The 16,521-nt window shown below is 35.8% G+C and overlaps 1 protein-coding gene across 1 annotated transcript in view; it reads left to right on the top strand.

The window, feature by feature from the left end:
• Positions 1–15,640, top strand: part of LOC129278993 (fibropellin-1-like) — a 63,016-nt gene extending 47,376 nt beyond the window's left edge. The window contains exons 12-15 of the mRNA XM_064111579.1: positions 644–754; positions 5,578–5,688; positions 14,976–15,086; positions 15,486–15,640. Coding sequence (XP_063967649.1) covers positions 644–754; positions 5,578–5,688; positions 14,976–15,086; positions 15,486–15,640 — 488 coding nt within the window. The remainder of the gene's footprint in view (positions 1–643; positions 755–5,577; positions 5,689–14,975; positions 15,087–15,485) is intronic.
• Positions 15,641–16,521: the final 881 nt, after the last annotated feature.

A 16,521-nucleotide genomic window follows, 5' to 3' on the forward strand; every position in this document is an offset into this window, starting at 1 on the left:
AGACTTAATAAAAACGCCGTAAGGAGACATAAATTGTATATATATATATATATATATATAATTGTCAAAATAGATCAGCGATACTTAATAGATAGACCTAGAATAACCTATAAAAGAGTTCTTGATTAAATGCAAAAGAAGCCAAGCCAGAGCTTAAAGGAGAAAACTAAGTTTTAAGTTAAGGGCTTACTTAGGCAGAAGATTTGCACATTGTGCACATCTCATGAAACTTCCAAGCAATCTGCAAAAAAAATTGTGTCAAAGAAACTATCTTGTGTTCTAGTCAAGTCAACGCTAAACTTTGACAGAATTAAGGACAATTACTTTTTCAAATAACCTGACATTTTGCGTTCGTTTTTTGCGATTCAAATTACTATTTTGGCTATTTTCAAACAGCCTTAACTCAAGACTATTTGTTGGAAATGGGGTGGTTGCTGAAAGATGTTGGTTAATAATCATTATTAGTTGGTCTCTGATAATGATATTATACGCTAATTGTATTCTCTGTATTATATCAAAAGGTTTATGTCAATATTGTTTTTTTAACACAGTCAGTGTGAGACTACACACCGTTGGTATACAATTTCGTGCCCCTTAATGCTGTTTTTAATACGTTCCTTTCTTCATGTTCTTTTTTTGAAAGCTTGTAACTCAAACCCGTGCCTTAACGGAGGAACGTGTACGGAGGAACTAGTTGGATATAACTGCTCGTGTGTCCAAGGATACGGTGGGACACATTGCGAAAAAAATTTAAGTAGGTTTATTGCAATGATACATTTTGCGTCATTTCATAGTTTTAGCTCTCGTACTTATTAGTCATTATCTCCTCTTGCTGCTTCCTCTTTTTTTTCTTCTTCTTCTTACTCCATGTCCTCCTCCTTTTCTTCTTTCTCTTCTTCTTCCTCGTCTCCTTCTTTCTCCCCTTGGGCCTTCGAGTTGTAAAAAAGGCCAAGTTATATACATAAAGTCTTATGAAACCTTTTATTATTATTATTATTTTCTGTTATTGCTTGACCTGCAAATATTTATCTTATTATTCATTTTTTTATTCGGTTTAAACATAAATAAATGTACATGATACAAATGTACAAGGACCAAACTGAATATGCTTACAGTAAGTAAAACTTACTGAAAATCAAGCAAGTAAAATATAAATGCATTCAATGGGAGAACTACTATTAACGTTTTTAACGAAAACCAGTATAAGAGCAGAATAGTTATTATAGAAGTTATCAGATTGAATATCGATAGGGGCGTGTTGAGGCATTTTGAAACTGTTTTGTCAAAGTTCTAAATGTCTAGTAAAAAATCTAGTCTTGATTAAATGTTCACCACTTTAATAAACCTGAACAATATGTATATATATATATATATATATATATATCTGTGCGGGGGTGGTTAATTGTTTGGACAAAAAAAAGGTGATAAAGACCCCCTTTTGGGGCTAGGGCGGAGCAAAAAAAACCATCCGCAGCTATCGAGCCAGTTTTTTGTCACACCTGCATAGCAGTGTGAGACTAAAGGCGCTGCTTTTCCGACGGCGGCGGCGGCGGCGTCAACACCAAATTTTAACCGAAGGTTAAGTTTTTGAAATGACAGCATAACTTAAAAAGTATATGGACCTTGTTCATGAAACTTGGCCATTAGATTAATATTACTAAACATTCTGCTTGAGTTTCATGTCATATGACCAAGATCAAAGGTCATTTGGGGTCAATGAACTTAGACCATGTTGGGGGAATCAACATCAAAATCTTACCCTAAGGTTAAGTTTTTGAAATGTCATCATAACTTAGAAAATATATGGACCTAGTTCATGAAACTTATACATAAGGTTAATAAAGTATCACTGAACATTTTGCATGAGTTTCACGTCACATGACCAAGGTCAAAGGTCATTTAGGGTCAATTAACTTTGGCCGAATTGGGGGTATCTGTTGAATTACTATCATAACTTTGAAAGTTTATGGATCTGATTCATGAAACTTGGACATAAGAGTGATCAAGTATCACTGAACGACCTGTGCGCATTTCAGTTCACATGACCAAGGTCACAGGTCAATGAACATTGGCCGAATGGGGGTATCTGTTGAATTACCATCATAACTTTGAATGTTTATTGATCTGATTCATGAAACTTTGACATAAGAGTGATCAAGTATCACTGAACATCCTGTGCGAGTTTCAGGTCACATGATCAAGGTCAAAGGTCATGTAAGGTCAATGAACTTTGGCCATGTTGGGACTATTTGTTGAATTACCACCATATCTCTGTAAGTGTATAGGTCTAGTTCATAAAACGTGGACATAAGAGTAACCAAGTATCACTGAACATCTTGTGCGAGTTATAGTAGTTTTCAAAGTCAGCACTGCTGCTATATTGAATCGCGTGATGCAGGTGAGACCGCCAGAGGCATTCCACTTGTTTTAATATGGGGGGCACTTATTTGACATTAAATTTATATTTGTATGCATACTGATGTGGATTGAGCTTTCTCCAATCAGGAGGGTGGGTGATTTCTTATTCACATTTTCCCCGATCGGCTGCCCAATGCTGATTTTTTTTTCTTTTAAGGGCTAGTCCGAACAGTGATCTCTTAACTTTATTCTAATAAACAAGATTGAATAATTCGAACGCGAGAAGCGAGTAAACTTTCATAGAAATTTCAGGAATTTGATCCTAAAAATTGAACATTCTTACCAATGTTATGAACAAGACGCATATGGAGCTAACTAATTTCTTTGAGCTCGAAGTGCAAGCTGATATTTTTGATAAACTGTCATAAAGAGGGATTTTAAGCAGTTCGTTCGAATTCATATAAAAGTAGGCTTATACATACTAATGGAAATAATGCGAGCACGCAGCGCCAGCTGATAATTTTTTATGATCAGACCTGAAAAGGAATATTTTAGAATAACACGGAATACATGCATATAATAAGTGCTTCAAACGGACCTTATTTCATTTTCGGATCAACGAACCTTATTTCGTTTTCTGACTTAGGAACCTTCGGAATTACGACCCTTATTTCGTTTTCGGACTAACGAACCTTCAGAATTACGAACCTCATTTCGTTTTCGGACTAACGAACCTTCGGAATTATGAACCTTATTTTGTTTTCGGAATAACGAACCTTCGAAATGGCGAACCTTTGGATTTACGAACCTTCGGAATATTCGAAACTTCCGAATAAGGTAGCGTCGGAATTACAAATGTATGCGAGTTCTGGCTCCGCCTCTTTCGCAAAAGGTTCGGTCTTCAATATTCCGTTTGGCCAACGAAAAATGAATTATCTAATCGTAGCTTGACGGCGGTGCGATCAGAAAAATCGTGTTTCTGATTTCGAAACCGAAAAGGGAAACGAGAAGGTGCGTTCAATTTTCTGTTTCATGCAGGCGAAACAGAAAAAGAAAACGACATTTTCAATTCAATTAGAATATGCAAAAACAGTCAAACGGAATAATGAACGCGTTTTTAATGTTTTTTCCGTTTTTACATATTTCATTCTTGAATCAAAATATTGAAAATTACCGTTTTTCTGTTTTAGATCTCGAAAATAGAATCAATTTTCACTCAATATTTCGGTTTTTTGTTTTTTTTTCTTTGGAAATCAGAAAAACGAATTATCTAAAAGTACCTTGATTGAATTATTATCGAGTACCATCTTAACATTCCAGTGTCACAAAGTGTAGTTGCCATTGAAGGTGTTTCTCTGCCTTTGGCATTTGAAACCAATATAAGACGCTCAAACATATATTTTTTTAGATTTGCATTGAGTTTGAAAAGCACATTCTAAGCGCTTAAATATATATTTTTTCTAAATACATCAGTAATATTGTAAAGATAGATCAAGAATAACCTAAACAAGTGCATGAAGTACTTGTCTGTAAGAGAAGCTAATCTACTGTAGAGCTTAAGGAATGAAACTAGGTTTGAAGTTCGGAGCTAACTGGGGCTTAAGATTTGCACAATGTTCATATCTCAATGATTGTGTCAAAGAAACTCTCGTATCTTATTTTCTTGTCACCTTCTTGATGTGAAAATTTGACAGAATAAAGGACAATATCACTCTTTTGCATAAGCTAGCATGATTTTATATATTTTTTGGGCAATCTAAATGACTATATTGGCTATTTTCAAAAAAACCTTACCAGATGACCTTTTGTTGGTTTTTGAGTGGCTGGTTCGCATTTCTATCTTCATGTTCTCTTTGAATTGATTTTGAAAAAAAGCACATTCTAAGCCGTAATATATATATATAAATCAAAGAGTTCTGCGTCGGCGTCATAATGTAGAAACCAAAAAAGACTTAATAAAAACGCCGTAAGGAGACATAGATTGTATATATATATATATACAATCTATAGAAACGGATTATGAATTCTCTTTTTTTTGTCACATCATGGGCACTGACGAAGAGTGTGACTTTACCTTTCATTTTTGAGAGCTATGCTCCTTTTAAAATCTACGATTTTATTTTTACGGCATTTACTAAACCTTTTGTGATTTTTTTATATATATATATATATATATATATATATATATATATATATATATATATATATATATATGTGTGTGTGTGTAAAGTTATACATGTACAACATGTTTATCTAAAAGTATCTGATCCAGCTGTTTATCTGTTTTATCTGTTTATCTGTTTATCTGATCCAGCTGAAGCATGGCGGCTTGTCATTGTTCGGAACCCACCTTCACCTGACAAAGGAAATTATAATTGGTATAGTGTCGAAAATTTGTCTATCTGACGGTCAATCGGATCGGGGTCGCCCTAGCCACTAACCCGTCTCTGTGGTCTAGTGGTTAAGGCACCGGCGTTCAAAGCTGGGGGCCCGGGTTCGATTCCCGGCAGAGACATTTTTTCGGCATCACCAATTTTTCCAAAGGGTAGATAGCTCTGGGGAACCTTGATTTAAGCTACGCCTACCATTGTTCTCTTCATCCATTTCTTTACGATATATATATATATATATATATAATTGTCAAAATAGATCAGCGATACTTAATAGATAGACCTAGAATAACCTATAAAAGAGTTCTTGATTAAATGCAAAAGAAGCCAAGCCAGAGCTTAAAGGAGAAAACTAAGTTTTAAGTTAAGGGCTTACTTAGGCAGAAGATTTGCACATTGTGCACATCTCATGAAACTTCCAAGCAATCTGCAAAAAAAATTGTGTCAAAGAAACTATCTTGTGTTCTAGTCAAGTCAACGCTAAACTTTGACAGAATTAAGGACAATTACTTTTTCAAATAACCTGACATTTTGCGTTCGTTTTTTGCGATTCAAATTACTATTTTGGCTATTTTCAAACAGCCTTAACTCAAGACTATTTGTTGGAAATGTGGTGGTTGCTGAAAGATGTTGGTTAATAATCATTATTAGTTGGTCTCTGATAATGATATTATACGCTAATTGTATTCTCTGTATTATATCAAAAGGTTTATGTCAATATTGTTTTTTTAACACAGTCAGTGTGAGACTACACACCGTTGGTATACAATTTCGTGCCCCTTAATGCTGTTTTTAATACGTTCCTTTCTTCATGTTCTTTTTTTGAAAGCTTGTAACTCAAACCCGTGCCTTAACGGAGGAACGTGTACGGAGGAACTAGTTGGATATAACTGCTCGTGTGTCCAAGGATACGGTGGGACACATTGCGAAGAAAATTTAAGTAGGTTTATTGCAATGATACATTTTGCGTCATTTCATAGTTTTAGCTCTCGTACTTATTAGTCATTATCTCCTCTTGCTGCTTCCTCTTTTTTTCTTCTTCTTCTTACTCCATGTCCTCCTCCTTTTCTTCTTTCTCTTCTTCTTCCTCTTCTCCTTCTTTCTCCCCTTGGGCTTTCAAGTTGTAAAAAAGGCCAAGTTATATACATAAAGTCTTATGAAACCTTTTATTATTATTATTATTGTTATTGTTATTATTTTCTGTTATTGCTTGACCTGGATATATTTATCTTATTATTCATTTTTTTATTCGGTTTAAACATAAATAAATGTACATGATACAGATGTACAAGGACCAAACTGATCATGCTTACAATAAGTAAAACTTACTGAAAATCAAGCAAGTAAAATATAAATGCATTCAATGAGAGAAGTACTATTAACGTTTTTAACGAAAACCAGTATAAGAGCAGAATTGTTATCATAGAAGTTATCAGATTGAATATCGATAGGGGCGTGTTGAGGCATTTTGAAACTGTTTTGTCAAAGTTCTAAATGTGTAGTAAAAAATCTAGTCTTGATTAAATGTTCACCACTTATAAACCTGAACAATATATATATATATACAGTGCGTATCAAAAAAAGTTCACACTTTGAAAAAGCCCTGGGAATTAAAAAATATCCAACATGTGGGTAATTTTTTGACATACAATCTTGGGTTTGGGTCTCATCTATCCAATGAAAGTTAAAGTTTTGACAGAATGTTACACTTGAGTGAGCACTGTCCACTTTTGTAAAGCTCGCAGAAATCTGTTTGCGCAGAAATGCTCGTTTTCACGCTGTGTAAAGGGGAAAGGGCGAAATCAACCTTACCCTGCAAAACATTTCTCATACATTTCCATTGCACTTTTAGTATATTGAAGTAAAACGGATACATTCAAGCATTTTGTAACAATTTTGCCACCCAAATTGAAATTTCAACACTTAGTAAGCACAGCCTTTACCCTTTTTTGTGCCAGCTGGATCTAATGACATAACTGAATCTGAACAAAAGTTTATTTGAGACAGCTCCAGCATTTTTCACTAAGTTTGTATCATTTAAAGTGGGTTTACATTTCATTTTTTATTTAATACTTTTTTCTCCACACTTTTTCCAAGCTTGACAGTGATTAACAAAATGAAAAAGGAGCCTAAGCCATTTCATGTAAATCACAGCTCAACGTAAAGCAGATATCGTCACGGTGGTCTCGGTGTGTGGGGGAGTGGGGTGGGGCGCAATGCACTCTTCGAAGTGTTTTGGGCAAGGAAACAAGTTAAAAAAGGTAAAAGATATCATCAAATCAATTCTACTATCTAATCCGACGTGTTCTTCATGATTAAGGTCTACTTTTATTCGCAAAACTATTTCTAAGTTCTGCGCAAATCATTTTTCACCAACTTTTCAAAAGTAAGTGGTGCTCACTCAAGCGGAAATATTTTTCGACAGTTATATCGTCATTTGCTTAAATGGATCTGTACCAATGTTAAAATGTGGAAAAATCTTTAGGATATTACAAATATGAAATTTTACAGGATTTTTGCTAAGTGTAAACTTTTTTTTGATACGCACTGTATATATATATCTGTGTGGGGTGGTTAATTGTTTGGACCAAAAAAATGGTGATAAAGACCGCCTTTTGGGCTAGGGCGGGGCAAAAAAAGCCATCCGCAGCTATCGAGCCAGATTTTTTGTCTCACCTGCATAGCAGTGTGAGACTATAGGCGCTGCTTTTCCGACGGCGGAGGCGGCGGCGTCAACACCAAATTTTAACCGAAGGTTAAGTTTTTGAAATGACAGCATAACTTAAAATGTATATGGACCTAGGTAATGAAACTTTGGCAATAAGGTTGATCAAGTATTACTAAACATTCTGCCTGAGTTTCATGTCATATGACCAAGGTCAAAGGTCATTTGGGGTCAATGAACTTAGACCATGTTGGGGGAATCAACATCAAAATCTTAACCTAAGGTTAAGTTTTTGAAATGTCATCATAACTTAGAAAAGATATGAACCTGGTTCATGAAACTTGAACATAAGGTTAATAAAGTTTCACTGAACATTCTGCATGAGTTTCACGTCTGATCAAGGTCAAAGGTCATTTAGGGTCAATGAACTTTGGCCGAATTGGGGGTATCTGTTGAATTACTATCATAACTTTGAAAGTTTATAGATCTCATTCATGAAACTTAGACATAATAGTAATCAAGTATCACTGAACATCCTGTGCAAGTGTCAGGTCACATGATTAAGGTCAAAAGTCATTTAGGGTCAATGAACTTTGGCAAAATTGGGGGTATTTGTTGAATTACCATCATAACTTTGAAAGTATCTTGGTCTAGTTCATTAAACTTGGACATAAGAGTGATCAAGTATCACTGAACATCCTGTGCGAGTTTCAGGCCACATGACCAAGGTCACAGGTCAATGAACATTGGCCGAATGGGGGTATCTGTTGAGTTACCATCATAACTTTGAATGTTTATTGATCTGATTCATGAAACTTTGACATAAGAGTGATCAAGTATCACTGAACATCCTGTGCGAGTTTCAGGCCACATGATCAAGGTCAAAGGTCATGTAAGGTCAATGAACTTTGGCCATGTTGGGACTATTTGTTGAATTACCACCATATCTCTGTAAGTGTATTGGTCTAGTTCATAAAACGTGGACATAAGAGTAACCAAGTATCACTGAACATCTTGTGCGAGTTATAGTAGTTTTCAAAGTCAGCACTGCTGCTGTATTGAATCGCGTGATGCAGGTGAGACCGCCAGTGGCATTCCACTTGTTTTAATATGGGGGGCACTTATTTTACATTAAATTTATATTTGTATGCATACTGATGTGGATTGAGCTTTCTCCAATCAGGAGGGTGGGTGATTTTTTATTCACATTTTCCCCGATCGGCTGCCCAATGCTGATTTTTTTTTTCTTTTAAGGGTTAGTCCGAACAGTGATCTCTTAACTTTATTCTAATAAACAAGATTGAATAATTCGAACGCGAGAAGCGAGCAAATTTTCATAGAAATTTCAGGAATTTGATCCTAAAAATTGAACATTCTTACCAATGTTATGAACAAGACGCATATGGAGCTAACTAATTTCTTTGAGCTCGAAGTGCAAGCTGATATTTTTGATAAACTGTCATAAAGAGGGATTTTAAGCAGTTTGTTCGAATTCATATAAAAGTAGGCTTATACATACTAATGGAAATAATGCGAGCACGCAGCGCCAGCTGATAATTTTTTATGATCAGACCTGAAAAGGAATATTTTAGAATTACACAGAATACATGCATAGAATAAGTGCTTCAAACGAACCTTATTTCATTTTCAGATTAACGAACCTTATTTCGTTTTCTGACTTATTAGGAACCTTCGGAATTACGACCCTTATTTCGTTTTCGGACTAACGAACCTTCAGAATTACGAACCTCATTTCGTTTTCGGACTAACGAACCTTCGGAAGTACAAACCTTATTTCGTTTTCGGACTAACGAACCTTCGGAATTAGGAACCTTATTTTGTTTTCGGAATAACGAACCTTCGAAATGGCGAACCTTTGGAATTACGAACCTTTGGAAAAACAAACCTTCGGAATATTCGAAACTTCCGAATAAGGAAGCGTCGGAATTACATATGTATGCGAGTTCTGGCTCCGCCTCTTTCGCAAAAGGTTCGGTCTTCAATATTCCGTTTGGCCAACGAAAAAGGAATTATCTAATCGTACCTTGACGGCGGTGCGATCAGAAAAATCGTGTTTCTGATTTCGAAACCGAAAAGGGGAACGAGAAGGTGCGTTCAATTTTCTGTTTCATGCAGGCGAAACAGAAAAAGAAAACGACATTTTCAATTCAATTAGAATATGCAAAAACAGTCAAACGGATTAATGAACGCGTTTTTATGTTTTTCAAGTTTTTACATATTTCATTTTTTAATCAAAATATTGAAAAATTGCCGTTTTTCTGTTTTAGATCTCGAAAATAGAATCAATTTTCACTCAATATTTAGTTTTTTTGTTTTTTTCCTTTGGAAATCAGAAAAACGAATTATCTAAAAGTACCTTGATTGAATTATTATCGAGTACCATCTTAACATTCCAGTGTCACAAAGTATAGTTGCCATTGAACGTGTTTGTCTGCCTTTGGCATTTGAAACCAATATAAGACGCCCAAAAATATTTTTTTTTAGATTTCCATTGAGTTTAAAAAGCACATTCTAAGCGCTTAAATATATAACTTTTCAAAATACATCAGTAATATTGTAAAGATAGATCAAGAATAACCAAAACAAGTACATGAAGTACTTGTCTGTAATAAAAGCTAATCTACTGTAGAGCTTAAGGATTAAAACTAGGTTTGAAGTTCGGAGCTAACTGGGGCATACGATTTGCACAATGTTCATATAGTCTAGATGATCGGTGCAAAAAATAGGAAGAATTGTTCAGATTATGGTAAAAGCATGAAATTTGGCTGACAGGTAGAGAAAATAGTGCTGAACATTTTTAGCAGGGGGTGCCAACCTGACCTCTTCTCGTACAGAAACAGTTGCTAGGTAACATATTTACCTTGGCAACCACAATTTTTGGGGTGTTATCTACATTCAAAAACTATATTTTGACTTCAAAGCTCCCATTTTACAATCACATATCAAAAAACATTCCAACCATGTACAGCAACAGTTGCTAAGCAGCACATTTTCCATAGCAACTATAGATAATATTGCTTAATACAACATCTGGACATAATGTTTGAATGAAAGTGGTTAGAAAATTTGTCAAATTATGACTCTGGAGTGAAAAAATATACCAGATCCGTAAAAAGTTCAGAGACAGTCCAAATAATTATAATGCCTGCATAGTAGGCCTAATCTTATCTAGGTAACAAACCTAATTTCGATATACATAATTTTACTATTTTGCATACTTTTTACTCACACATGACAAAGCTAACACACAGGCAAAAATCATAATTGGGTCATTGAATTTGCATATAGGATCTCTCTTGTTATGAAACTGAAACAGGGTATTGTAGTGGATGTAGCATGGAACACTGCTGTGTCTAACACGGAAAAACACCGAACCTTGAGGGAAAAGGGAAGCTGAAATTTTATTGACATTAACTAATCGCTCCCAATTAAATGACAAACCTTATTTGGAAGTAATGGCGAGTAATTCAAACGCACTTGTCAGTAAAATTTTGATATCATATTGACTGACTTGAATATATATGTACAGTAGACCTGAAACAGTCTCAAGAATCATTTCCTGTATATGCACTGTAGAGCATGTGCAGTAGACATGAAACACCTCAAGCATCATTGTCTGTATGTATGTTGCTCCTTTTTTATTTGATTATAATGCTGGACAGTTGAGTCATTTATTTTGCAATAGTTTCTATCTAGATAATGAATAAAAAATAGTTACATAATGTACATGTACAACTGTGCAGTTTCCAGTAGTTTGGGACTCTGTGTACAATTCTAGCGAATGAATAGAACGTACATTTTATGTGTCGCACATGCGTTCACAGAGTTGGGCATATATCTAGTCCAAAATTAAGGTTAAGACTGTCTGAATTGATTATAGGTAAGGAAAAGCAAAACCACTGTGAAGCATGCATTATGCTCGACAAAGAATATTAGATGCAACAGGGGAATACATCAAGAAAGTTACAGCCATCATCATCTTCGGTGTAACAATGAACTGTTCGTCAATCAGAGTGTAAGAGACATTTCTCCTCATAAGGACATTATATAAGGTGATAGTGCAATCAGCAAATTAATTTCCATCTGAGTTCTGAGTTGGACATGCAAAGATGTATTGGAGGTTTGTGGAAGGAAGAAACATATCAGAACTTAATGCTACTGTTCTGTGCTGGGTTTTGTGGCCGAGTATGGATCACGTCCAGCCAACCTGGGGCCTGTTGCAGAAAGAGTTGCGTTAAACGCAAGTCCCGAACACGGGTACTTTATTGGATGAAAATCAAGTTGCGCAAGATTGTTTTAGTTGCGTTTGATCGCAACTCTTTCTGCAACGGGCCCCAAATATCACAAGTGCATCACATACGTAGGTGACAAAGTCAGCTGCGCATATAGTACATCCTGCAAGATCTTTCAAGTAATGATCCATGAAGCTGCAGGATCCCAGCAAAACACCTGCAATCGGAACAGACTGGTCAAAATCAACTTCTGCGAGAGCTTTCAAGTCATGATAGATCCCAAAGCAGCATGCAGGATCCAAGCCAACAAGCCTGGAAACAGAACTAATGGTCGGTCCAAATCAACTCTAAGGAGATCTTTCACGTAATGATAAATCCTGGAGCTGAAGGATTGATCCAGGTCAAAACAACTACAACAGAATGGACATGTCCAAATCAACTTCTGCAGGGTCGAGTCATGATATATCAATCATATAGCTACAGGATCCGGCCAACATGCATAGAAACGGAACTGATTGGTCGAAATCAACTCTAGCAGGATCTTTCACGTCATGATAGATCACAGAGCTGCAGGATTGATCCAAGGGAAAACACCTGGAGACGGAATTGACAAGTCAAAATCAACTCCTGCACATGGCATTAGGTCCGGAAACGGTATGGAAAGCTTCATTGCAGGCTTCGAAAGGGAGGGGATAAACCAAGACAAAGTGTGTTGGCTTTCAAGAGAACGACTACTGTTAGCTAGAGATAAAGTGGTATCCAAGCACTCATTTGAAAATTACTTTCTGGCGGGATTTTGGCGTTTGAAATAATTTCTAACTTAGTTGACTCAATCAATTCTTGGCGGTCATTTTTTCATCTCTCCAAGATCAGAGATATTAAACTTGTAAGCACCCATGACCTCCTGGTGAGTTCTTGTAACTGTTCTTCTCATGCTAAATGTTGGTTTTGTGGAATTCTTTCCAAGGGAATTTGTAGGTGTTATACAGGGTCTTAAAGGGCAAATACATACGTAGCCACAAATTTCCAGAATGTCAACGGTTTCTAGACTTTTAATTCTCAATGATACAAATTCAATATTCTACCTCCATTGTCAATCACTCAGATAAGTAAACATGAGGTCTATTATCATTCAATGATAAATGTGTAACTAAATTATATAGTAATAACAGCCATTAACAAAGTACCTTTTGCTATGAAAGACACAGAATAATTTAAATCGATGGTCGATCTTTTACATGTGTTTATGTTAATCTATAATAATTATGGTTTCCAAAGGGAGGAAAATTGGTGTTAAGGTGAGTTTTTTTTTACATGCAGCAAGCATTACTATACCAATAATATGGAACCCATAAACATCGTCTTTGGAAATATGAACCATATCATGAGGTAGTTTAATTTGTGCAAGATTTTACGTTTTTAAGCATCTATCAATAATCTTACTGTAAGACCTTTAACCATTGGTTGCTACAAAAACATGTTACATCATCTGTTATTTCGCATGGGCGTGTATACATGGTATAATTGTTCCTGGGTTTTCTGATTAATGTATTAATGCTTTAATAGAAAAGATATGGTTCATATGAATTATGATCATGAAGAAAAAACCCTATAAGAATTGGATACTGTGGAAAAAATGTTTCCTAGCAACCGTTGCTATGGTGCTTATTAGGTCTACCTAAGGAAAAATTCATCACATGAGGAATCTATGGGCCAGATTTAATTTCTGAGCTATTCTGAGTAAATCATATTTATCATATTCATCTGAACAATGATAAACAATTTGTTGCTGTGGAAAATGGTCCCTTAGCAGCCATTGCTGTGAGTAAATGGATCAAAACTATTGTGATACAAAGGAACATGCTTTAGGTTAAAATTCATGCAACACATCGCTCATGAAAATGTTACTTAAGCCCAATTATATTTAATCAAATATTTGTTCCTCCTGTTTTCTTTGGTTATGTCAAACATAAGTTGGTTCCCTTTTTTTGTGCAACCTACCTGTCTTATACTATCATGTTATTCCATTTTGTAACTCTATTATGTAATGATCTTTGTTCACCCAGTCGGGTGTGGGAGGGAAGGCCTGTGGGCCATGGCCATTAAGTTGACCTATTCCCTACCCAGGCTACCTGGTTGGGTGAGAAAGGGTCTAAAAACTATTTGTATTTTTGTACTTTTTCTCAATCTTGCATTGTACATGCTGTCTTGTTTTTGATGAAGTGCCGAATAAAATAATAATAATAATAATAATAATAATAAAGCTCAGTTACTAAGGTAAATATGTTACCTAGCAACCGTTGCTATATTTGGCAAATTCACGTTGGCACCCCCTGCTAAAAGTGTTTAGAATAACTTACTCTACCTCTGTGCCAATTTTCATGCTTTTACCATTTTCTGAACATTTTGTTCACCAATCACCTAGACTAATATCTCAATGATTGTGTCAAAGAAACTCTCGTATCTTGTTTTCTTGTCAACTTCTTGATGTGAAATTTTGACAGAATGAAGGACAATATCACTCTTTTGCATAACCTAGCATGATTTTATACATTTGTGGGGCAATCTAAATTACTATCTTGGCTTAAAAAAAAAACCTTACCAGATGACCTTTTGTTGGTTTTTGAGTGGCTGGTTCACATTTCTATCTTCATGTTCTCTTTGAATTGATTTTCAATAAAGCATATTCTAAGCCGTAATATATATATATATATATATATACATATGTCAAAATAGATCAGCGATACTTAATAGATAGACCTAGAATAACCTATAAACGAGTTCTTGATTAAATGCAAAAGAAGCCGAGCCAGAGCTTTAAGGAGAAAACTAAGTTTTAAGTTAAGGGCTTACTTAGGCAGAAGATTTGCACACTGTGCACATCTCATGAAACTTCCAAGCAATCTGCAAAAAAAAATATATTGTGTCAAAGAAACTATCTTGACGTGTTTTAGTCAACTCAACGGTAAACTTTGCCAGAATTAAGGACAATTACTCTTTCAAATAACCTGACATTTTGCGTTCGTTTTTTGCAATTCAAATTACTATTTTGGCTATTTTCAAACAGCCGTAACTCACGACTATTTGTTGGAAATGGGGTGGTTGCTGAAAGATGTTGGTTGATTATTATTATTAGTTGGTCTCTGATAACGAAATTATACGCTAATTGTATTCTCTGTATTATATCAAAAGGTTTATGTCAATACTGTTTTTTAACACAGTCAGTGTGAGACTACACACCGTTGGTATACAATTTCGTGCCCCTTAATGCTGTTTTACGTTTATTTCTTCATGTTCTATTTTTGAAAGCTTGTAACTCAAACCCATGCCTTAACGGAGGAACGTGTACGGAGGAACTAGTTGGATATAACTGCTCGTGTGTCCAAGGATACGGTGGGACACATTGCGAAGAAAATTTAAGTAGGTTAATTGCAATGATGCATTTAGCGTCATTTCATAGTTTTAGCTCCCGTCCTTATTAGTCATTATCTCCTCTTACTGCTTCCTCTTTTTTTCTTCTTCTTCTTCCTCCATGTCCTCCTCCTCTTCTTCTTTCTCCTCTTCTCCTTCTTTCTCCCCTGGGCCTCGGAGTTGTAAAATAGGCCAAGTTGTATACATAAAGTCTTATGAAATCTTAAAGATGCAAGGAATCATAAGTATCAGCGACCCTTTAATATCATAAATAATGATATATTATAATTCCATCATGAATTCATTTTTGATAGGTCAAGATGACCGAAAATTTCCCATATAGAAGCGGGTATGAAAGGAAGCATCGTTTATATATTAACTATGAATTAACTCTGATGATACGTGTAGGTTTATGTAGCAGTAGTAAAGTGGAGTGGAGAGTACGCAAAACCATCACCCGAGGTAACTTCACGCAAAGTTCGCGAATGATAGACACAATGGATGCCTGCGTAAACCACGTGATCAGTGTAAGTGGTTCTGATCAACGAACGCAGAGGTCGTGAACACCAGAACATTGAATTTGCACTAGATATTTCACAGATTTGGGCTTCGAGAATATTATTTTGCCGAAATCATGTCGGGACAATGCTTGAATATTGCGTGAATAGCGCACGTATGCACCTTGCTAGGTGCTCAAGGCGCTCCTATATTACCCCGGCTAAGCTAGTCTACCGATTTCGGTGCGCTCAGCTTGTTGAGGTATTACTTCCTGTCGGTGTCGGAGGCGAAAACGTCCGGCCAGTTTAATCCGTCTGCGCGGACGAAAAATCCTAGAGTATTTGAGGGTTTTTTGTCCTCGAGCAAAAACACCGTGTTGAGTGGACAAATTCTCCGCCGAGGGGCGGACGTTTTCGGAAATTTTCAACACAATTTTCAGCTAGTTTGATTTTTCTCTATTTTTTCAAGTCAGCATTTTCTTGGGTCGGACTTGACCTTTAATGGGGGTTAGGGGTGACTTTATTATCAGGCAAGAAGGCGATCGTCATGTATATTTTATAAATGCGGTGCTAGTGTTAGGATGATTCAGTCGTTTGGGACATTCTAGATATACTACAAACTTTGCATTAAAGGTCATAATGAGATCAGTCATTATCAGGCAAACATTTTACTATTTGCCCCTAAAATCACGTTTTCAGAAACTCCGAACTGTCTGAAAGAAACATTAATGTATTGTAACTCAGCTGGATGTTATATACTATCACGCTGCAGCAACGTAACGCACGGGCACGAGTGCACCGAATTTTTCGAGGCATTATAGTTTTAGACATATCCCTGGTCGATTTATAATAATTGCAAATAATACCCTAGACTACGAAATAGACACGAATTCCTTTTTTTTTTGTGAGTAGGGGGGTGGAGTATTTATAATCGGTCAATCACATCA

Source organism: Lytechinus pictus, chromosome 16, assembly GCF_037042905.1.
Source record: "Lytechinus pictus isolate F3 Inbred chromosome 16, Lp3.0, whole genome shotgun sequence".
Lineage (NCBI taxonomy): Eukaryota > Metazoa > Echinodermata > Echinoidea > Temnopleuroida > Toxopneustidae > Lytechinus > Lytechinus pictus.